This window comes from Capra hircus, chromosome 20, assembly GCF_001704415.2.
Source record: "Capra hircus breed San Clemente chromosome 20, ASM170441v1, whole genome shotgun sequence".
Taxonomy (NCBI): domain Eukaryota; kingdom Metazoa; phylum Chordata; class Mammalia; order Artiodactyla; family Bovidae; genus Capra; species Capra hircus.
In genome coordinates this window covers 31412935-31436515 of record NC_030827.1, presented here as the reverse complement: position 1 = coordinate 31436515, position 23581 = coordinate 31412935, and the positions used below count along the sequence as shown (strand labels likewise).

Genomic DNA, 23581 nt, shown 5'->3' with positions numbered 1-23581 from the left:
GTGAAAGAGTTAGTGAATCAGTGAACTGAAATGAAATGGATGCCCACATTTAAAAATAGCATATTAGCTGCCTTCTTGCCTAAACTGTTAGTTCAGGAGGGGGAAAAAAATATCCAAGTATCTAAAATATTTCTCTAAAACTTTATTCGAAGTTACCCACCTCACTGTTAATAAGGTGTACAGTTAATGCTCTGTGCCAGTATTACTAGGCCTGCCCATTGCCGGCAATGGACTTTGAGAAAACCCGTTTCCTGACACCCCAAAAGTTAAATTACTCTTTTCAAAACATACTGAACTCCCAATACTTGCAAAAAGTATTACATGCACCATGGCCCCATCAATCTTTAAATCTGAACTTACATTATTAATCTACATCAGTGTATGTTAAAATGAAGTGATTTCAACAAATCATGACTGTACAAATCAAAACACCACTAGTTAATATTAAGAGTATTTTACAAACACTACATTACATATTACCTTGCAGTCTGAAACATTATATTTCAGTTTTGTGTAAGTTTATTTTAGATAACTGAAACTTCACAGAATTCAACAGCAGATAAAGTTTAAAAAATTTAGTTCTGTACATTAGTTCCAACTATCTCTATTTTACAGTCTATAAGGCTCATGTCATAGTTCAGCACCAGAAAGATCTAAGAAACTGTCGAACCAGTCTTCTTATTCATTCCAAGTGATAGTTTACTATTGTTATTTTTAAGGTGAAAGTCTGAGAAAACGCTTATATACCCTACTTCCAGACCTTGAGAAGTGGAATACTTTTTGGCTGGTCATACTATGTAAAAAACTTGAGTTGTATCTTTTAATTTGCACTGAACAGATACAAAAACAAAAAAAGGAAAGGAATACTTACCACATGAATTTAGGCTGTCAGTCTTTAAGTTGAATTTATAATACTGAACCATCAGAAATAACTTCACAATGCCCTGTCCCTATCCTTCCTTTTTGCTTTAAGTTTTTGAAAGACAGCCAGAAAAATGTTTTATTTATTCCTCAAAATAAGGTACAAGGGAAGGATCACAGCCACACGCTTTCTCATACACAGCTCCAATAACATATCAAGGCTCTTCTGCAAAATACACTTTGAACTGAGTCAGGAGCAGACCTAGGGAGCAGATCCATAGCCCCCAAAGGTACCATGTTTTCTATACCACAGTCTGCTCAGTGCTGGCATCCCTCTGTTCACAGAGGTCATGACAGTAACTCATCACTGCCAGCCTGGATTTAAAGTAACAGTTTCCAGAACCAGTGACACCGTTCCCAATTCTCTCTCTCTTGAGGATTCACAAACTCTAGAAAAAGAGTGTTTGTCTTGTCATTTTCAAACCGGGTTTGTGCATATTACATTAAAACCACACATTCCCTAAACTAAAAACTGTTTTTCAAAAACCACAGGAACCTTCAGTAATCTTGTTTGTTCAAAGTATAAAATTCTTACATGTTTAAAAAAAATTAAAATCGGAGACTAGTACCGCTGCTTTCCTTGCCAGAAGTGCACGATTTCAGGCTACATTTAAAAACTAAGCTTCATGCATACACACGGCCAGAGAGGTATGAAGCCTTACAGAGCCCTTAACATCCATCATTCGAGTACAGTAAGCATCGGCTAGACCACAACAGGAAGCATGTTAGCAAACTGAGCAAAGAGACTTTCTCAAGGACACGAGTTTTCCAGGCTCCATGTCAGTCACGTAAAAATTTAAGCAACATGTAATCTTTTAAAATTGACCCCAGATGTCCCGTTCCCCCAACCGTTCCCATACATTCCCCCAACCCCCCCCTGAAGTCCTCCACCTCACAGAAGTATCTTAATGCTCCCCATTACTGATGACAGCTGCTTCAGGTTCTGCTGCTGTTGCAGGGAGCCTTGGCACTTTCTTAGCAGGGCTTGGAATATGCTAAAAACAAAAGAAACAAGAAAAATGTGGTCGCCTCTTAGAGTTTTTTCCCCCAGGAAAAATCATGTTGCTAACCTAAGTTCTAATAGGAAAAGGGCAGCTCTGGAGAGAAAAATATATATATATATATATATTTATACATATATAAATATATATTCTGTAGAACTTTTCATGGAGGGAACAAAAATGTCCATTCTTTACCTTATGGTGAACGTATCATATGATTATCCCGTAGCAAGGGAGAGGAGGGCCACGGAGATCTATCTACCATACCCAGTATTTCCCATGTTATTATCTTGCCTTTGATTTCAAACACTCGTGGCTTGATTTGCTACCTCAAAGAGCAAGACTACGCATTCAGCACATTTGTGCTGAACGGATAAAATAAATAACTTCCAAGTTTTTAAAGTCCTCAGTTTGAAGCCTAGCTCTGATCTTGGTCAAGTCATTTAACTTCTTTCAGCTTCATCTCTAAAATGGGCACAGTAGCATTTACCTCAAGGGAGGTTTTATAAGGGTTTATGCAGAAAACCTAAAAAGTGACTAGCATGTAATACGAATTCCAGTCATAACAATTACTATTCCTTCTTGACACTTGGAGATAGATTAGACAATAGCCTGAGAGAAGGGATGTGAGGGGCTTAACACCCAGCCCCTGCTTCACCTCTCACCAAGATACAAACCACAAGTGAGCCTTCTTAGTTTTGCTTTAAACTTTGGTGTTGCTAAAAACAGCCTAGTACTTACTGTGCACTGAAAAATACTAACAACTGCCAAGCACCGCATACAACTGGAAAACAGCACAGCTGGAACCCACTCCCAGAGGCCTGGTTCTGAATCACCCTGCTTTACTGACACTCCTTTAAGTGCATAAATCTCAGTGAGGTCACCTCAGTCAGGAGACCTGGGGATGGAGATTTTCTTATCCAGTCAAAGCCCAAGACCAAACACAGAAGCTTTACTTACCTCGGCTGTAGTGCTCGAGGGCACAAGGCCTACTCCCTCATCCAAAGTGTCGTCGTTTAGAGAGGGGCGCCGAGCGTAGGTTCTTCTATGTTTTTCATCTACTCGAACTAGGTACCATGTTCCTTCGAAGAGGGAATCTATGGAACTCTGGGGAATGTAGTTGGCTAAAGGAAAGGCAGAGGATATGAAAAATGAGTTATAACATATAACTCATCTGGTAATAAAATAGCCCTCCAGTAGGCTTCTGGGTGTTTATTAACAATTTAATGTTCTTACCCAAGTGATGAGTATCCTCTCGGAGCTTCATGTTTTCAGCAAAAATATCTGGTGCCACACAAGTTCTCGAGTCAAGCCTTGACTTAAGATCACATATGCTTGCTACTATTTTATCAAGAGCGGACCCTAAAATAGGAAATAATTGCAACATTAAAACACTAAAAATAGTATACATATCCCAAAGCCTGAACAAAATGCTGCCAAACGGAAAAAACAACTTTTCATTTCTTTCAGAACTACAGGCTATTGTTTAGTTAAAAGATAAGATGTTATTTATTTGACGTAGCTTCCTATGAGCCTTGACTAGACATTTGTTCAGCCTTGGCTAGTAGACAACTGAGGAAATAGGTGGGATGTGAAACTATAAATAACTTGTCTGGAGTCAACTAACAGTTTCAGAATAATGCCAAGTCTTCCATCTGTTTTTCTCTGTATTTTTGCTCCTTCCTGCTCAGGGAGGGCACAAAAGTATCCTTAAATACAGCTAAGACCACATCCTTATACACATTAGATAACTTAATAAACCACCAACCACAAGAAACGGCCTGGTATTATTCACTCCTATGATCAGTCTCAATCATTAGTGTGAAGACTCAAAAGCTGCCCGCCTTAAACAAAGACACTTCCTTTTCTCTACCTATGCTTTAAAAATGCCATAAAAGGGACTTCCTGGGTGGTCCAGGGGTTAAGAAACTGCCTTTTGATGCAGAGGAAGTGTTTGATCCCTAGTTGGAGAACTAAGATGCCACATGCCTCAGAGCAACTAGGCCGGCATGCTGCAACTACAAAGCCCAGGCACTTGAGAGCCCGGGTATAACTATTGAGCCTGCGCACCACAACTAGAGCATCTAAGCACTGCAACTAAGACCCCACGCGGCCCAGTAGTAAAGATTTTTTTAAATGAGATAATAGATTAAAATAAAATTACTTGCCAAAGGAGGAAAAGTTAAACACTATACCATTAAAAAAAAAATGTTTAAGCTCATTATACAGTTTTTTTCCTGACTTGGAAAGAACGAAAGATATTCTGACTCAGACATAATCTTGCCATTTACCCAGTTAAAACAGAATTTTTGGGCAGAGTGTTGAAAGAACTAATAAAGATTAAAATGTCATAAAGATCTATGGAAGAGACTTAAGCGTTCACTTGAGAAGCCTGCTAAGTCAGCCTTACCACAGTAGGTTCTCAATACATTGTTGTTAAAAGACTCAGCATTTACCTGGTGTGGCATCTTGTGTAACTTTGAGGGAGTACAGAGTGGCAGCCAAACCAGAACCGTAAGAAAACACGCCAATCCTCTTTCCTGCCAGCTGCTGAGGTGAGTACCTGTGTAGGAGGAAAAAAGCTCTTAAAGTTTAACTCAGCCTACTACAGTGGATAGAGAACCACAGCTGGAAGAGACTTCATCCTGAGCCCAGGGATCTGACCTACAGTTTTACTGTTTACAGTAAGCAGATTGAAAACAAAGAGTTCTCATCTCTCTAGGAATGATGGAATTGAGAAAAGTTATGCCCTAAAATAAACTACTTTGTCAACTGGGGATTTATGGTTCAACTGTAGGTCAAGAATAGACCATGAGAACAACAGGGAAAGCTAGTGTGAAATTTAGTACTCTGGGATAAATAACTATAGCCTCATTGCATATCTCCTTCAAGTCAACAGAGAAGAGGCTAGAGAACCTCCAAGGAAAAGACCATTCTGTGACCTGCCACCAACATGCCTGATACCAGATCTGGTCTTAGAAATGTAACATCCCCAAACAAGCGGACTGAAGCAATGGAAATCCATACTTACTGTGCAAGAACAGAAGCCAGGGAGCCATACACTGAAGATGTGTACATATTTCCATTTTGATTTGACACAAGCAAAGATGCCTTTGTTTTCTGATTGAAGAGTTCTGAACTAGCTTTCATAAATGCCTTTTCCACATCTCTGTCAAAGTAGGTATCTTCTAATTTAACATCCCTGAAAATTTTAGAAAAAAGATAATCTTATAGTGTCCAAAGACTATATTTTTATTATATTACTTACTGGACCTAACTACTATTCTAACAGAAGTATATGATGCTGATTTCTAGTTATTAAAAACCAAGTAGCAGTATGCTAATTGTGAGGTAAGATTTAACAGTTGTACAAATATGGTCCTTTTTCTGAAAAGTTTTTTTTTCTTTAATGATCAAGACAACATAATTCTAATGGGTTAATAACCCCCTACAGCTCTGTCATCACGAAACAGAATATACTACTATTTCAAGTCCATAATATTGTCTATTTAGTTAGAAGAGGCACATTTATAGGAGCCAAGTGTTATAAACAGTTAAAATACATTTTATCAGATGGAGAAGGGACACAGGAGAAACAGCAAGAGTTTAACAAGCATAGCATGCCAGGAGGCCCAAAAAGCGGGGAAAACGGAAGGAGTATGAGAGCAGACATCAGGAGTGGCCAAGGGCAGAATGGATGTGGGCAGAAGAGAGGCAGGGAGAAGAGTGAAGATGCTGCTGTATAAATACGGGCACTTGAGGGCTCTATTATCAAGGTGACAACAGGAACAGATCTAAAAGTAGGAAATAAGGAAATCTGAATAGGAAAGACTAAAGAATTCATATAGGTGAGCGACCACCTCTCTTGGACTCGGTTTCTTCACTGATTAAATAGGTTAGACAAGATGACTTCTTTTGACTCTAAAATTTTCATGTCTGTATAAATAGTGGTTTAACCAATATAAAAAAAATACTCTCACAAAGAAAGGAGAAAAATCATAATTCCTCTTACCCAAAGGCTTCTAGGCCACTGTAGATACTATTTTTATCTCTGTTCTGGTCATTAAGGAAGTCATTCAGCAACATCCGAGCTAGAGATTTCTGAACCAGTTTACAATAGGGTGAGTGGAATATCATGAAACCAAAATCATTCAAGGTGAAATCTCTATCATTTCCCTCTGAAAGAGAAATCCAAAGAAATTATAATCCATTTAAGCCACTAATTTTTGAAGTCTGATTTTAGAACAGGGCTGGGATGTCTTTATATCTTTAAGCAGCAATAAAAAATATACTATAAAATGAAATATCGCCATGGTTTAAAATTTGTGTCAAAAAGACATCCAGAAATTGAACAATATACACTATTACTGGTTTTCAAATGAAACTATCACAATCCATTAGTGGGCTGTGTAATCAATTTAATGGATCAAGGCCAGTATTTTTTTTAATCTTAATAAATTAAGAGGTTGTTTTTTGTCTGAATGAAAAAAAGTAGAAAAGAGTAAACTGTATAACTTGCAGCATGGGCAAAAAAATTTGATGACATTAGTTTCCATTTAACTGCACATAACAATGCAAAGTCTATTTCTTACTGCAGAGTCTAATAAATGTTAGAAAATCACTGTGTAAACAGTATATGTTACATACTTCAAGAATGCTTATCTAAGGCCACTATGTTTCCTAATATCAGTTATTGAATCTTATTTTTAACCCTCTTTCAAAAACCCTATAGTAAAGCTGGACTACGGAAAAAGCATACTTTACATAATACTGTGTGCTTTCATGGTTTTAATTCAAATACTGTCCTTCTCAGTATCTCAAGCACTTTCTCAGGGTTAAAGATAGAGATTGATGATGACACTAAAAGCAATTATGAATTCACAGAAGTGAAGTGAAAGTCGCCCAGTCGTGTCCAACTCTTTGCGACCCCCATGGACTATACATACAGTCCATAGAATTCTCCAGGCCAGAATACTGGAGTAGGTAGCCTTTCCCTTCTCCAAGGGATCTTCCCAACCCAGGGATTGACCCCAGGTCTCCTGCATTGCAGGCGGATTCTTTACAAGCTGAGCCACAAGGGAAGTCCAAGAATTCACAGGTCAAGTACAAAAAGCCTATGCGGGGAGGTGGGGGTCACTTTGGTAATTTATTTTCATTAGTTTTCTCCGGATCACAGTTGCAAACTAAAATTTATTTGCAATTGTCTACCTCTCTCAGAATATGTACCAAATTCAAGTTACTTTCTTTTTTTACCTTACTTTTGATTTTCTTACTGGGTTAAGTCATCCTAAGTATTTTTACAGAAATAAACTTTATTTGCAAAGTTTACCTGTTGTCTTAAATTACACATTACCAGAAACTGTGGGAAACCTATGCTATCTGGTGGGTGAGGAAGCAGTGGTTAAAGGAAAACACTAATAAAGGATGCCCATGAAGCAGTTTCACACTAAAGACAGTGAGTACATTACACCACCCTCGACAGATCGCAAAACCAAGGAAAATTGATAAAACCCACCTTTCTGCCACCGGGCATGGATCTTCTTGCGGTAGACAGAATAGCAGTGGTCTAATGCACTGAGGTAGCACTGTATGGACAGTTTTCCATCTACTATAGGATATTCAGAAAGCATATCAGGCTTGTAAAAGTCATAGGCATGTTGCATATGAGTCCCACGAAGTCCTATTAGAACAAAAAAGGAAGAGGTCCTTGTAACTCTGCTTCCTGATGTATGTTAGTAAGCAAATTGCATTATCTGAGAACTTTTCTTAAATCTAGTCAACTCATCACTTGCAGAATAGAAATCACAAGAAGTGTGTATGTAATTAAAGTGAAACATAACAATAGCCATGGACAGGCCTAAGCCTCTTGATATACAACATTTTATGCAAGTTTCATACATCTAACTGGAAGATCACAATTGCTCTGAATTGAAAACAAATTACTACATGACTATGGGCAAGTTACTTCTCTCAGTTGTTAGCAATCCTACTTAAACCCATTTTACTCCTCTGTAAAATGGGGATGACACCACTTATGTCACAGGACTGCTATGAAGACTAAATATGATAATACACATAAAGCTCTTAGCAGGTAGTGCCTGCATTTAATGAACACCAAGTACAAGCTTCTAATTTTTAAGTTTCTCAGCATATTGTGCAAATAAAAAAAATATTTCCGAAACACTCACCTCGTTCAAAAATTAAAGGTGCATTAGGCCCAATTAGCATAGCAACGGCTCCAACTCCACCTGTAGGTCTGGCATTTCCTGTGGCATATACAGCAATATCCCCTGCAACTACCAGGGCATACCGTCCTGAAAAATATTACTGTTAGTATATAAGAAGGTGATTGACACCCTAACTATCATACATACAAATTGAAAGTATTGTATTTTCCCAGAATGTATCATATTTTCCCATCTTTGGTAAAGAAAAAAAATATATTCTGACTAAATTTCGATAGCTAATTTTATCCTACATGATCTGTCTAGTCAAGGCTATGGTTTTTCCTGTGGTCATGTATGGATGTGAGAGTTGGACTGTGAAGAAAGCTGAGCGCCAAAGAGTTGATGCTTTTGAACTGTGGTGTTGGAGAAGACTCTTGAGAGTCCCTTGGACTGCAAGAAGATCCAACCAGTCCATTCTAAAGGAGATCAGTCCTGGGTGTTCATTGGAAGGACTGATGCTGAAGCTGAAACTCCAGTACTTTGGCCACCTCATGCAAAGAGTTGACTCATTGGAAAAGACCCTGATGCTGGGAGGGATTGGGGGCAGGAGAAGGGGACGACAGAGGATGAGATGGCTAGATGGCATCACTGACTTGATGGACGTGAGTCTGAGTGAACTCCAGGAGTTGGTGATGGACAGGGAGGCCTGGCGTGCTGCGATTCATGGGGTCGCAAAGAGTCGGACACGACTGAGTAACTGAACTGAACTGAACTGAACTAAAAGAGAACTAATTTGTAAAGTAAGTAAGTTGAAAGTCATAGCTATCTTTCTGAACACGCTCAAACAAGCATAACTGGTAAAGTCTGCAGATGGTATTTGGGCCTATTCATCCTCAAGGGAAGTTTCTTTCGAAAAATATGCAACATACCATCCCAAGAGCTGGACTCGATCCAGTTAACAGCATTGAAGACAGCGGCTGTGCCTCCATAGCAGGCATTAGTTGTGTCTATTCCTTCTATATCCGTATTCCCAGACTCCTCAAAGAGCTGCATCAAATTTGTCTTCACTGACTTTGATTTGTCGATGATTGTCTCCGTTCCAACTTCTAGCCGCCCAATGCAGTCATAAGAAAGGCTATTTCTCTCCATAAGATTCTGGACCACAGTCATGCACAGAGAGTTGATATCTTCTCTATCTGTGCAGAAGCCCATCTTGGCCTGGCCCAAGCCAATAGTATACTTTCCAGCGTCTACACCATCGTATTTTTCCAACTCTGCCTGATCAACATATTGAGAAGGAAAATAGATCTCAAGGGCAACAATTCCCACATCTTTGGGCCAGCAGGCTTCTGCATTCAAAGGAAGTGACCCAGGCATGGTGAAAGAACTTTAGAAAGAAAAATAGAAAAAAAACACAAAAACATTGTTTTAGATTATAGGTTGTAGACTGTCAAGTTCAAACTTGAGAAATCAACATTGATATTAATTTCTAAATTTAGTATATTCTTAGGACAGTCAATTTTAATATGTGGAGGTAGCAATGATAGTATGAGCAGAGTTATTGACTCCACTATTATTTAAAGTTATCATCTTTTAGAAAGACTTACAGGTTATTCAAAATTAGGTATCTTTAGATTTAAAATATGATTATTAGAGGTAAAGAAAACTGAAGTAAGACTCATCTATGTTATAGAGAACTATAAGATAAAATGAGAATTTAGTAACATGGCCCACAGATCAGAACTCAAGTATCTGATCTATTCCTGGCCCCTCAAAAAGTTTAAATCATTCATTCATTTCCATATATGGATTATTCACACCTATTGACTTTATGGGACTTTACATACTAACAGTTTTAGTTAAACTAAGATACTAAACTAAACCTGTTACCTACTAACAGTTTTAATTAGGTCAAACAGTACTGCGTTCTTTATTGATCTAAACAGTCCCAGTACGTAGAAAGGCCACACTGCCAAGTCTGCCATGGCAATCTATTCAAGGCCCCTGCTATTAAAATCAGCCTTCCAAAGTAACCCCCACCCCCACCCCACCATCTAGAACCCAGATGATTACAATTTAAAGCAAAGACAAGTTCCCGGACCCGTAACAGGTCAAAAGTTAATATTCTGTACTTTCCACAGCTAGTGTACAGGTGACAAATGATCATGAGATCACAAGATTATCATTTAGCTTCTATATCAGGCAAAAGAAAACAACTGATCCAAATCTGAAAACTGGTACCATAATCCACATATTATTTGCATGGCATCTTAGACACCATCTCTTAAAATAATCCCTTTTTTAAAAAAAAGGCCTTTAAAAGTTGCACCGTTGCCACACCAACATTCAGTAGTGTTTATTTACCAACAGTGAAAAGAAAATGTGCTAGCCACTCAAGAGTGTTGCTATGACCTATGGGCAAGTCAGACCTACCAGAGCCTCAATTTCTTTAGAGGTTATTTCAGTCAGAAAAAGAGAAATTACTCAAGATGTTTCTAACAAGGAGGAGGATTTTAATATAGGGCAATGGTTACCACTCCGTTGGCCCAGCTACAGGAGCAAAAGGGGGAAGATGGTTACTATTCAGACCCCATGAGCGCACACTCCTACTGAGGCTGCACCTTGGCTGCTGAGTGAGAGCCAAAGCCCCACACTCTCGCTGCTGCTGCCACTGACAAAAGGCAGATCCCGTATTTATGTCATTTCTCTTCTGCCAGTCTGCCAACACAGGCGGAGCATTGGTGATAATGAAATCACAGGCTACTGCCATAGTGAGTTGTTAATTACTGAAATCTTGAGAAAATATCTCAAGCAGAGAAGCTGTCCTTAAATCATGAGATCTACCCTTAGCCTGTAGGTTATCAAGATAGGAGTGTATTAAAACCTGAAAAATAAGCACCTGGAAATATAGTCACAAAATCTTAAGTTAAAGGCCTTAAGGGAAACCAGTTGAATCTTCCTTCTAAATATAAGAATATTTTTTATATTTTTTCATCCATCCAAACAATGACAACACGTTAAATGCCAAACATTCAGGGTAAGTTTAATAGGATGTAACCCTTGCCCTTTCTACTACTCACTGTCTTGTGGGATAGTAAGCTACAAATATAACAATAAACAAGTGAAACGACAGAGACAGTCCAGTCTCATTCTGTCAGAACTATCTAACCCAACTGGGGAAGGAACGAGAAGAAAAACTTCTTGGTCGAGTCTTAGGAACAAGCTGGAAGAATCAGTAAAGCTCTGCAGAAGCAGAGAGTCGTAGTTTTCACAGGATAGACAACATACACAAAGGCACACCACAAGGAACCATGGAAAGTTATACTAATTTACTGAAGTGAAATGTGAGCCCAATGAGTAGATCAGGAAAGTAGTGGGTCAGGAGAGCTAGCTAAGGGTTGAGTCATAAAGGTTCTGGCATGTGATATTAGAGAGCTTCAGCATCACCATGAAGGCACTAAGAAGCCATCAAAAGAGTTTTAAACAATATGGTTACATTAGTGTTCAGATCAGTCTTTTTCCAATTCTGGAACCAATTTAGTGAGCATCAAACAACACCTTTTTAAAACAAAATAGAAAAAAACCAAAATATCAGATTGCATGGCACATGGTAAATGCCAAGAATGTTTCATGAAATTTTTGTTTTAATTATTCACACGTATTCTGGGTTGCAATACAACGTTGATTCCTTACTGAGGAATCAACAGCCAGAAAAGTGTGAGTCCCCATTTTACACAGTCACTGGTGCTATGTGAAGAATGGATCTGAGTTAGGAAGTTGATATGGAAGCCCAATGAGATATAGCTAATGAAACAGAGGAATTACTACATGAAGAGAAAAGGAGCAGCTTCAGAAAGTTTTGGAAGCAAAAAATTGGCAGAAATTGTGATTGACTAGATGGTAGGAAAAGGATGAAATATTTAGAGTAGATAACTCCCAGATTTCTAGCCTCCACTATTGTATTTCTTGACAGAATCACTCATTGGCAGATACACTACAGTCAGCAGAGAAGCACCTCTCCACTTTGTCCCATCTCTTCCCTCTTATAGGCAAATCCATCGATTTTATGATAATCTAAACTCGGCTACACTGAGGTTTAAATGAAGACCTAAAGGGACTATCTAATGTGTCACAAGGCATATTCTAAGTTTATAATAAAATAAGTCTGCATAGTCCACAGAAAAGAACTCTAAAACTAGTATTAGAAACAAAAAAGTAGTCCATATACTTATAAAAAGAACCCCTCCTATATGCTACCTTTTAAATCACCAAAACAGAGGCAGTAGGATTAACCACTTTTCCAGCCTTTCCCACAAGGTTACCCTTCATATTCTTTTCATCTCTTCAAACTGCTCTAAACATGATGAGGACAGTATAATTTTCCCTGCCTGGTCCAATAGCTTGAAGTGCTGTTGGAAATAAAGTGGAAAAATACATACAATCTTCTGAAGATGTGAACCAGTTTACGCCATAAAACAAAGCTCTAATTCCAGAATTAATCTATGTTTATCATAATCAAATCAGCTCTGATTAGTTATTATATGGTACTTACTAAATAAGGTATAATATATTATTAAGCCTAATACTTCAATATTCTTGCCTTGAGAACCCCACGAACGGTACGAAAAGGCAAAATGATAGGATACTGAAAGAGGAACTCCCCAGGTCAGTAGGTGCCCAATATGCTACTGGAGATCAGTGGAGAAATAACTCTAGAAAGAATGAAGGGATGGAGCCAAAACAAAAACAATACCTAGTTGCGGATGTGACTGGTGATAGAAGCAAGGTCTGATGCTGTAAAGAGCAATATTGCATAGGAACCTGGAATGTCAGGTACATGAATCAAGGCAAATTGGAAGTGGTCAAACAGGAGATGGCAAGAGTGAACGTCGACATTCTGGGAATCAGCAAACTAAAATGGACTGGAATGGGTGAATTTAACTCAGATGACCATTATATCTACTGCTGTGGGCAGGAATCCCTTAGAAGAAATGGAGTAGCCATCACGGTCAACAGAAGGGTCCAAAAGGCAGTACTTGGAGGCAATCTCAAAAACTAGAGAATGATCTCTGTTTGTTTCCAAGGCAAACCATTCAATATCACAGTAATCCAAGCCTATGCCCCAACCAGTAATGCTGAAGAAGCTGAAGTTGAACGGTTCTATGAAGACCTACAAGACCTTGTAGAACTAACACCCAAAAAAGATGTCCTTTTCATTATAGGGGACTGGAATGCAAAAGTAGGAAGTCAAGAAACACCTGGGTAACAGGCAAATTTGGCATTGGAATGCGGAATGAAGCAGGGCAAAGGCTAATAGAGTTTTGCCAAGTGAACACACTGGTCATAGCAAACACCCTCTTCCAACAACACAAGAGAAGACTCTATACATGGACATCACCAGATGGTCAACACTGAAATCAGACAGATTATATTCTTTGCAGCCAAAGATGGAGCTCTATACAGTCCACAAAAACAAGACCAGGAGCTGACTGTGGCTCAGATCATGAACTCCTTATTGCCAAATTCAGACTGAAATTGAAGAAAATGGGGAAAACCACTAGACCATTCAGGTACGACCTAAATCAAATCCCTTATGATAATACAGTAGAAATGAGAAATAGATTTAAGGGCCTAGATCTGATAGAGTGCCTGATGAACTATGGACAGAGGTTTGTGACCCTGTACAGGAGACAGGGATCAAGACCATCCCCATGGAAAAGAAATGCAAAAAAGCAAAATGGCTGTTTGAGGCGGCCTTACAAATAGGTGTAAAAGAAGAGAAGCGAAAAGCAAAGGAGAAAAGGAAAGATATAAGCATCTGAATGCAGAGTTCCAAAGAATAGCAAGGAAAAATAAGAAAGCCTTCCTCAGCGATAAATGCAAAGAAATAGAGGAAAACAACAGAATGGGAAAGACTAGAGATCTATTCATGAAAATTAGAGATACCAAGGGAACATTTCATGCAAAGATGGGCTCGATAAAGGACAGAAATGGTATGGACCTAACACAAGCAGAAGATATTAAGAAGAGGTGGCAAGAATACACAGAAAGTGAAAGTGAAGTCGTTCAGTCATGTCTGACTCTTTGCGACCCGTGGACTGTAGCCCATCAAGCCTCTCTGTCCATGCGATTCTCCAGGCAAGAATACTGGAGTGGGTTGCCACAGAAGAACTGTACAAATAAAGATCTTCTCGACCCAGATAATCACAATGGTGTGATCACTCACCTAGAGCCAGACATCCTGGAATGTGAAGTCAAGTGGGCCTATCACTATGAACAAAGCTAGTGGAAGTGATGGAATTCCAGCTGAGCTATTTCAAATCCTGAAAGATGATGCTGTGAAAGTGCTGCACTCAATATGCCAACAAATTTGGAAAACTCAGCAGTGGCCACAGGACTGGAAAAGGTCAGTTTTCATTCCAATCCCAAAGAAAGGCAATGCCAAAGAATGCTCAAACTATTGCACAATTGCACTCATCTCACACGCTAGTAAAGTAATGCTCAAAATTCTCCAAGCCAGGCTTCAGTAATACGTGAACCGTGAACTTCCAGATGTTCAAGCTGGTTTTAGAAAAAGCAGAGGAACCAGAGATCAAATTGCCAACATCCACTGGATCATGGAAAAAGCAAGAGAGTTCCAGAAAAACATCTATTTCTGCTTTATTGACTATGCCAAAGCCTTTGACTGTGTGGATCACAATAAACTGTGGATAATTCTGAAAGAGACGGGAAGGCCAGACTACCTCAACTGCCTCTTGAGAAATCTGTATGCAGATCAGGAAGCAACAGTTAGGACTGGACATGGAACAGACTGGTTCCAAATAGGAAAAGGAGTACGTCAAGGCTGTATATTGTCACCCTGCTTATTTAACTTCTACGCAGAGGACATCATGAGAAACACTGGGCTGGAAGAAGCACAAGCTGCAATCAAGACTGCCGGGAGAAATATCACTAACCTCAGATATGCAGATGACACCACCCTTATGGCAGAAAGTGAAGAGGAGCTAAAAAGCCTCTTGATGAAAGTGAAAGAGGAGAGTGAAAAAGTTGGCTTAAAGCTCAACGTTCAGAAAATGAAGATCATGGCATCTGGTCCCATCACTTCATGGGAAATAGATGGGGAAACAGTGGAAACAGTGTCAGACTACTTTTTGGGGCTCCAAAATCACTACAGATGGTGACTGCAGCCATTAGATTAAAAGACGCTTACTCCTTGGAAGGAAAGTTATGACCAACCTAGACAGCATATTAAAAAGCAGAGACATTACTTTGCCAACAAAGGTCTGTTTAGTCAAGGCTATGGTTTTTCCAGTGGTCATGTACGGATGTGAGAGTTGGACTGTGAAGAAAGCTGAGTGCCGAAGAATTGATGCTTTTGAACTGTGGTGTTGGAGAAGACTCGAGAGTCCCTTGGACTGCAAGGAGATCCAACCAGTCCATTCTGAAGGAGATCAGTCCTGGGTGTTCATTGGAAGGACTAATGCTGAAGCTGAAACTCCAGTACTTTGGCCACCTCATGCAAAGAGTTGACTCATTGGAAAAGACCCTGATGCTGGGAGGGATTAGGGGCAGGAGAAGGAGATGACGGAGGATGAGATGGCTGGATGGCATCACCGACTCGATGGACATGAGTTTGAGTAAACTCCAGGAGTTGGTGATGAACAGGGAGGCCTGGCGTGCTGCGATTCATGTGGTTGCAAAGATTCGGACACGACTGAGCGACTGAACTGAACTGAGAGTTAAACAAGTGACTTGTTTCACTTTGGGGGAAAAAATGTAGCTAAACTAAATTAATCCATACCCATCAAAGTGAATCATGAAGTGAATCATGACTTAGACTTTGGTGTGGAAAATTTTTTATATTGTCTACTTCAGTCAACATTGCTCATTCTCTGAGGATTTTTGATAGACAAAGTATTTTCATTACATCCTTGGTAAAAGTTAGTGAAGTCTAAGTCTCTCAGTTGTGTCTGACTCTGTGACCCCATGGACTATACAGTCCATGGAATTCTCCAGGCCAGAATACTGCAGTGGGTAGCCTTTCCGTTCTCCAGGGGATCTTCCCAACCCAGGGATGAAACCCAGGTCTCCCACATTGCAGGCTGATTCTTTACCAGCCGAGCCACAAGGGAAGCCTTGGTAAAACACTATCTAATTTGAAAATATTTACCTTTTGGTTGAAATTGAGGGAAAGTGAGAAAAGTAGAAAAAGAGGAGTATTAATTCAGAAAGTAATTGGCTTCATGGCATTTAAAACAAAAAGATTGGTATAGTTTCTGGTCTAAAATCTTTAGTTTATTCTATTCAGTGTGTGCTCTTATGTTGTCCTCTCAAATGTCCTCTGATATAGGCCAGACATAAACTAGAGAAAGAAAAAAAGGCATTAAAGATCTGAGATTTTCAATAAAAAGATGTAAATTTTCATTTAAAATTTCTTCTTTACAAAGGAGGAGAAAAATACACTTTTCCACAGAACTCTGTGAACCTTCCACAGCTATCTTCCAACAAAGACCAGAAGACTCAATCTGTCCTAAAGTGAAAGCTCACCCCCTCTGGTGGATAGGAGGAGTTCCAGGTCCCACTTTCTTGTGAACAATTTCTGAATGCTTCCTACCTAAGAGGACACAAGATGGACCAATATGATCCTCTGGGAATCTTTTAAGTTTGTGAATGACAGACAGATGGGAAAAGAAAAAGGAAAAAAAAAAAGGGCAAAAAAGCAGGGAAATCAGCTAAGGATGCTGATATAAGGGCAGACCTAGCTCCTCAGGGCTCATCAGGGAGGGACTTTGGCATCAGTTCCTAGGACCATGATGCCAGCCTCCTGAGCTCTCTGCCTCCATCCTTCCCCTGTCCTAGGATCACCTTTCTAAAATGCACATCTGACCTTTGATAAGATGCTATTTAAAACTATTCTAAGCCTCTTCCTTGCACTGCACAAGGAGCTTCTGGAAAGCAAGACGTGTTACCTTGTTCATCTTCGTGTCCCTAGTCTCCAGCCCAACGCTTGGCATAGGCTAGAAGCTGGATGTTGAATAAATGAAATCCTACTAGCCTTCTAATCTAAAATTAGTAACAACCATAAGAAATCATAAAGCCGAAGCATAAAAAAGCAGAATCATAAGAGGAGTTCCATTGTTACAGAAGAAAGCAATAGCTGCAAATCATTCGATTATTGGCTCAAACACATCTATAACTACTGTCCAGCCTCACGTAATTGTAAACATTCATCCGTAGCCCAGATGGGTATCTTTCGAGGCTGTAACTCAACACGCACTACTGGTACACGTGCATACCTGTGACTGTTTCTGACTGAGCCATTTATAGGATTACATTTTATTATCTACATTTTTTGCCTCTTATGAATGAACAACTAATTTTGAAAATTAGTTTCTAGATTTTAAACATTAGTCTAATAAACACAAAATTAGTCTTCTGAAGCTTTATGGCATTAATCAATATTTAAAAGATAAAATAAAATTCTATAATGGGTTTTAAGAATGTGAGTGCACACAATGGTTATTTGTCCTAGCATAAAAAATTAAAATTCCCCCTTCCATTAGAGAGGAAGACTCTCCTTTAGCAGCATGACAGGATGCCATACCTGTGTGAGGGGTAAAGAACTGCAGTCTCCAGGTCTGTCACTCTGTCTCCTCCTTCAGGCACTAGGAATTTCAAATAAGAACCTTTTTTAAAGTCATATATCAAATAATGACTCCAATTCTAAGTAAGTTAAAATCAACATTTCCTGATCCGATTACATTATGTAGAACAGAATTTGACTTTGCTTAAGGAAAAAAAAAATGGTACTTAAAGATCATAAAACTTTTTTCTCCTTATTTTATTAGCTCTTACAGTGGTAGTTTCAGGTCTGGTAATACGTTGATACATGTAGTTCATATGACTGATTCAGGCTTTAAACCAAGTATGATGCTGGGAGAGTTGTAATCTTTACTAAAGTAGGGTTTTCAAGAATTGGGGGAGAGGAATATAAGTTGTACTAGGCTAACAAATCTCTGGAGTAAAGAGACTTACACATTCAAGAGCTTGCTCTGCACTTAGGAGCTTGTGACTTTAATGACAGTCTGTGCCTTTCTGAGCTTCAATTTCCTCCTGTGTAAAATGGAGCTAATACCTGCCCTCCCGGTTGATTGTAAAGGATGCTTGAGATGATAAAATATGTAAAAAATATAAAGCACCAACACACTGATTATTATCTTACTTCTCAGTATTTTTCAAACAAAAACAAATCTTTCTGCCAAGAGTGAATTACCTTCATTTATTTAATCTTATACTCCTGGTTTTCAACATGGTCACTGTCACCTACCCCAATCTTTTAGAAAGTGATTTTCCTCTTAGAGCTTGGGTTGAAAAGGTAGATATTTGATATCAAGACCAAGGATCATTAAGCTTTATCATCACTTAAATTATGTGGAAACAAAACGGAAGGTGACCTTGAAGCATTTTACTCTGTCCATTTACTTTGAAGGGTTGTTATTTGGAACAGTTCCTGTTGGATGCAAACACAATTACCTTTGGGCTCTATTTAATTGTTGGCAAATACAGCATCTGCCCTTGCCTGATTAACTGGAGAGTACTCTCAGATGCTATTCAGTAAAGCTTTACTGCTTTCACATAATTAGATCATTTAAGAGCTTATAGACTTAGTTCCTTTTACTTCATTAATCTCCCCCCACCTTAAATAGATTCTGAGTTTTATCGGAAAAGATAAGACTACTGTATTCCAAAAACCTGATGACAGGATAATATATACAATGAGAAAAGAACTAATTTTGTGTTCTTGATTACCTCAAATTATGCTTTTGTAATCTGCAAATTAAACTTTCCATGAAAACTAGTCGGGGGGGCATGATCCCTCTTCTCTGAAAAATGTTGACACTATTTAAATAACTTAATATTTCTTCTTGAAACCACGTATGTATATGCATTTGACACTATTTTAATCAAGGGAATTTCTCCTGAACTGCCAATATTCCTTCTTTCAATTTTGATTATTTCCATCAGGGAGGGAGCTTAGGTGGGAAGGCATAGAGCAAGCAGCAGGGAGAAGGGAGGGAGTGAACTCAGTGCACAAGAGAAAGCGAGGAGAGACACAGAAGATAAAAGAGCCGCACAGGACTGCCCAGCTACTCAGGTTCTCAGGGGAAACAGAGGCCTGGAGTCGACAGGAAATGGAGGCCACAAATGCCGCTCTGGGGAATAAAATCAATCCGAAAGGGACCTCCCCCCAAGCCTGCAGCTTTCCATTCTCTTCTGCAGCTGCTAGGAGGCTTCTCTACCTGGACAAGAACAGCAGTGCCAAAGGCTCAAGCAGGTTATCAGCTTATTTCTAACAGGTCTCTTCAGAGCAAGCGGCAGAGGCAAGAGGTATGGCTTAGGAGGCAGTTAATAAATCATTGGCATTTTGAGTTTGGCAGAGATTAAACCTGAAGATGGGAGAAGGAACTGGCAATCCACGCCAGTATTCTTGCCTGGGGAATCCCACAGACAGAGGGATCCTGGAGGGCTGGATTCTACGGGTTCACAAAAAGTCGGACACGACTTGAGTAACTAATACACACACAACACACCTGAAGAATGATGAGACTGCCTAGGGCCAACCAACTTTCTCCTGGGGTTTATTGAGCGTTCTGAATTCCTCCTCTGCCTCCCTTGCCAGCACAGAGTCAAAGCGGTGGTCAGAGAAGCTCCCCCAGTACATATTCTGGTACACAATAAACCACACACACACACACCTGCTGATCCTTTTCATCATTACAGGAAAGAAATCCAGGAATCCTTCTTAACTGAGAATGAGCTGGCAACCTTTTCTCCTTAGGAGGGCCAGCAAGCAAAACTACTATTAGGAAAGCCTTGCTCACATCTGTACAACTCTGGTCTAGTTCCCTAACAAAAAAATACAGACACCCTGCCTCCCCCCAGAGGTACTGGTCTGCTTATCGGATACTCTACTCATATTTCAAGGTCCTCCCTCTTCCAGGAAGGTTTCCTCGAGCTTTCTAGTCAGGCCCTGCATTCACAATGACACTGAAGCCTTCAGAGTCTACTGTCAGTGGAAAGCTAGTTTCTGGCAGTCTTCTTAAGCATATGGAATACTTAGATTCCTGTTGGGAGAAGGGCTATAATTTGATTCTTTTAAAATCCCTTTGAGATGCTGGAGTAAAGGGCACACAATTGCATTTTTTGAGTGACTGAATTTGGAGTTATAATAGAGGAAAAATCTTTTAAATTCAAGTAGTTATAGCAGCAGCCCTCATTAGTGAATTCTTTTCACTATCCCTTTAAGATGAGCTGCAGCCCCAAATGGTGTCCAAAAGCTTAAAAAAAAAAAAAAAAAACAACGCTTTTTTCTGCTGCTCTTCAAAGCAAATGGTAGGTTTCAATTATTCCCTGAAAAATGTAAGGAATTTATATGGAATCAGAAGAGAACACTTGTTGGCCTTATGTCATTCCCAAATGCACACCTCTCCAGGTCCATGCCTTCCAAAGATGAAGCCTGTAAGCTCTGAAAGACTAGCTTCTCCACTGCTCTCACTACACTCAGTTAACAAGCAGCAAGCGGGCACTACCACAAGCCAAGTATTAGGATGACTAGATTCCTATCGCCTTCCCATAAGATTGGGTAATATGTTTTTAATCTATACCACTGTCTTGAGAAACAAAATATCACATCCTGTGATGCTTGGTTTTTTAATAAACCCAACCAAATTATGACTGTTTTCTTTTTCAAATGCAACTAAATAGAGATTCTGATATATAGTCCATTAAACTCCTCCATCCACAGCCCCAATGCATCTCCCCCCATTCAGTTCTACTGGATTGCTGTTTTAAATAATGCTAGGGTCCCCAGGAAACACATATTACACCAATATCAGGGTTTTGCATTTCCCGTGAGAAAAGCTATCGAAAACGTCAATCAGAAAAAAAAAAAATCTCAAAATCAATCCCTCAGTTAAGAGAAACAAGATGTAAAAGCACTCTGGAGAAATATTTTAAAAAAAGAAAAAGAAAAAACAAAGGCCCAGGATTAGTTCAACAAATGACTCGGACTTCTACGGCCCCAAACATAATATTCGTATAACTCGCCCAATCTGAAACACCTTCTGAGAACTGGGGCTACTTACTAAACTAGAATTGAACTGAACTACACTGGAACTGATTTATGTGCAAATTTACAAACTTAGGAGAGAGACCTGCAAAGTTTAGACACACAGAAAATAAAGTCTTTCTCCTTTTCCTTAAGATCTGCTATCCCTGCCCTCCTCATCCACACAAAAAAATGACTCAAATTTTAAAAATAAAAAACCACAAACTGCTTGGATATCTCAAGCTGCAAAGAACCATTTGGCCTAGATACAGGGTAAGGACTTTCAGTTAGCCTTCTAACAGAAATCTGTGCAAAGAAGTCTAAACTCCACCTCAGAAGGAAAAATCTTACTAGCCCTTCCTTGTGTCTTAATCTTCTCATTTATCTTGCCATGGTTTTTCATAATTCATCCCTGAAATAGAGCAAATGTTACTCTGCAGCGGCTAGAACATCTCAGGTGCAGGAGGTTGGCAAGAGCATCAGTCTGAGGGAAGAGTTGATGCAGAGGTGAGCGAAGAAGCCTGTGATGCCCTAAACCAAGGCCGCCGGGCAACTGTAACCAACAGGGACAGCCTCACATTACCTGTTGTCCAAAAACTCTCCTCCAGGGTGGGCAATCCCTTCTCTACCACTGGTCAAGGCAATTCACACGTTTTTCAAAGACTCCATATATCGAGTTTTGAAAAGTCCTTGGTTCAACCCAAAGCCTACGGTGTGCGAAGCCCTATGCGTGCCTGCCCATTACATCATCATAACAAGTCAGGCTGATTCTGAAGCTATTAATATTAACAGGAGGGAGATACGGACTTTCAGAACACGGAAGAGACATATATATATATGGGCTTAAAAAATATGGAGGCCGGAAGGTGGGAGCAGAGACCTGTGATATTGGAAGCAAGCACATACTGAAGCAGTCAAGAGTGTGAAGTACTCAGCCAGGTTAAACCACGGTTGTGATGCTTTCTGGCACCTGAGCTAGGGAAGAAGAGCAACGCTGCCCACCTCCCTTCCTCCCAGTCACTCTCTTTAAGAGGCAAGAAGACACACCCCCTGCCAACCTACAAGGCTCCAAGTGTGATCCTCCGCATCCTTCGGCGTCCACCCTGAAGCCAAGGCTCCGGGAACACCCTAGCAGGCCAGCTCCTTTCTTGGCCCCCTCATGTACCCACCACCATCCCCTCAAGGTGGTCACAGCCACTCCCCTAGCACCTCCAGCTCTTGACTATGTCATCAGAAGCCTACCCCTCAATACCCTCTCCTTCTCCCCTCTGCGACTCGCCTGCCCACATTAATGCCCCTGTCCTCCAGGACCCACCGCGGTCGGCCCCAGGTCCCCGGCAGGGGAAGCCCCGCACGGACCCCGCTCCCAACGCCCTATCCTCCAGGTCCAGGTCCAAACCTTAGCCCTGACCCGACAGAGGAGGAGCTCCTTCGGGCCTAGTCAAGGACACCAATCCGCCGTGCCCTCATCCTGCCCGCGAGGCCTCGGCAGCCCGGGTCAACTCCTCCACTCGGGACACTCACCCAAATATGACCGGGCGGTGGTCGTAGAAAGTGAACGACCAACGGAGGGGTAGTGCGAGCCGCCTCCCCTCCGCCACTAGCTTTATAGCCGCGGACCCACCGGACTCCGGCGAGGCCGGGAGCCCGTGAGAGGCGGGACAGTGGCCCCAGCAGCCAATCGTGGCCGGTAGAGGAGCGCCGGAGTGCCCGCCCCCTAGCCCAGCTTCAACCAATCCGAAGGAAACTAGAGGAAACACTAGCTGAGGGGTTTCCCTTGTGGCTGGAAGGGCGGGGGAAGGGGCGGGGACAAAGCCGGAGGGCCGAGAAAATGGGGTGAGAGAGTGACGTGTGGTGGCCCGAGAGCCGGCCTACCAATGACAGAGCGGCGAGACACGGCGAGAGCCAACGGGAGCGGAGTGAGAGGTTCTCCGGCCAGTTGAAGCTCAGCGAGAGGAGATGAGAACCAATGAGGCCTCCGCGTCCCACCACTGGGGAGAGATGGTCTAGTGTGGGAGGCAAGTTGGTCCCTGCTGGAGAGTCCGTCAGGTTGCCTAGCAACCAGAGCTAGGCTTCACCTGTAAGATTTAAAAATACTTGATTTAAATTCAATCTTAACGTTTTCTAGTTTCCTAGAGCAGCCAGGCGTGCCCGCATTACAAGCTGAAGCAGAATACATCACCAAGAATTTGTAAACTTATTCTAAATACTAGATTTGTAAATAATATTGTAACCTCTATAATGTTGGTTTGGGATTAGACACCAGTGAGGAGGGCAAGGGGCCTTGCCTAAGCAGGGAGTTTGTCCTAATTCTTGGATTTTTGCTAGCCCATATCATATACTCTGAGGAAAGTGGCTCCACCTGGCCCATTCTCCACTGTATC

General features: G+C 40.6%; 1 protein-coding gene across 2 annotated transcripts; it reads right to left on the bottom strand.

Annotated features, from left to right (window-relative positions):
• HMGCS1 (3-hydroxy-3-methylglutaryl-CoA synthase 1) lies at window positions 123-22864 on the bottom strand. 2 transcript variants are annotated; one of them, XM_005694739.3, is made up of 11 exons: window positions 22722-22864; window positions 17694-17754; window positions 9019-9476; window positions 8111-8236; window positions 7438-7602; window positions 5935-6100; window positions 4954-5124; window positions 4379-4485; window positions 3159-3284; window positions 2883-3046; window positions 123-1916 (listed from the first exon to the last, which is right to left on the bottom strand). In XM_005694739.3, the coding sequence occupies exons 3-11, from the start codon at window positions 9464-9466 to the stop codon at window positions 1827-1829; spliced, it is 1563 nt and encodes a 520-aa protein (XP_005694796.1). In that variant the 5' UTR covers window positions 9467-9476; window positions 17694-17754; window positions 22722-22864; the 3' UTR covers window positions 123-1826. The 2 variants fall into 2 exon arrangements, with proteins under 2 accessions (XP_005694796.1, XP_005694797.1); XM_005694740.3 differs by lacking the exon at window positions 17694-17754 and having other exon boundaries at window positions 1397-1916.

Coding starts and splice junctions, on each gene's coding strand:
- HMGCS1 (XM_005694739.3), bottom strand. CDS start 9,466: ATGCCTGGGTCACTTCCTTTGAATGCAGAAGCCTGCTGGCCCAAAGAT. Junction 5,125..5,934: donor AGTGGCCTAGAAGCCTTTGG/GTAAGAGGAATT, acceptor TAAAATTTTCAG/GGATGTTAAATTAGAAGATA. Junction 3,047..3,158: donor AGAGGATACTCATCACTTGG/GTAAGAACATTA, acceptor CCTTTCCTTTAG/CCAACTACATTCCCCAGAGT.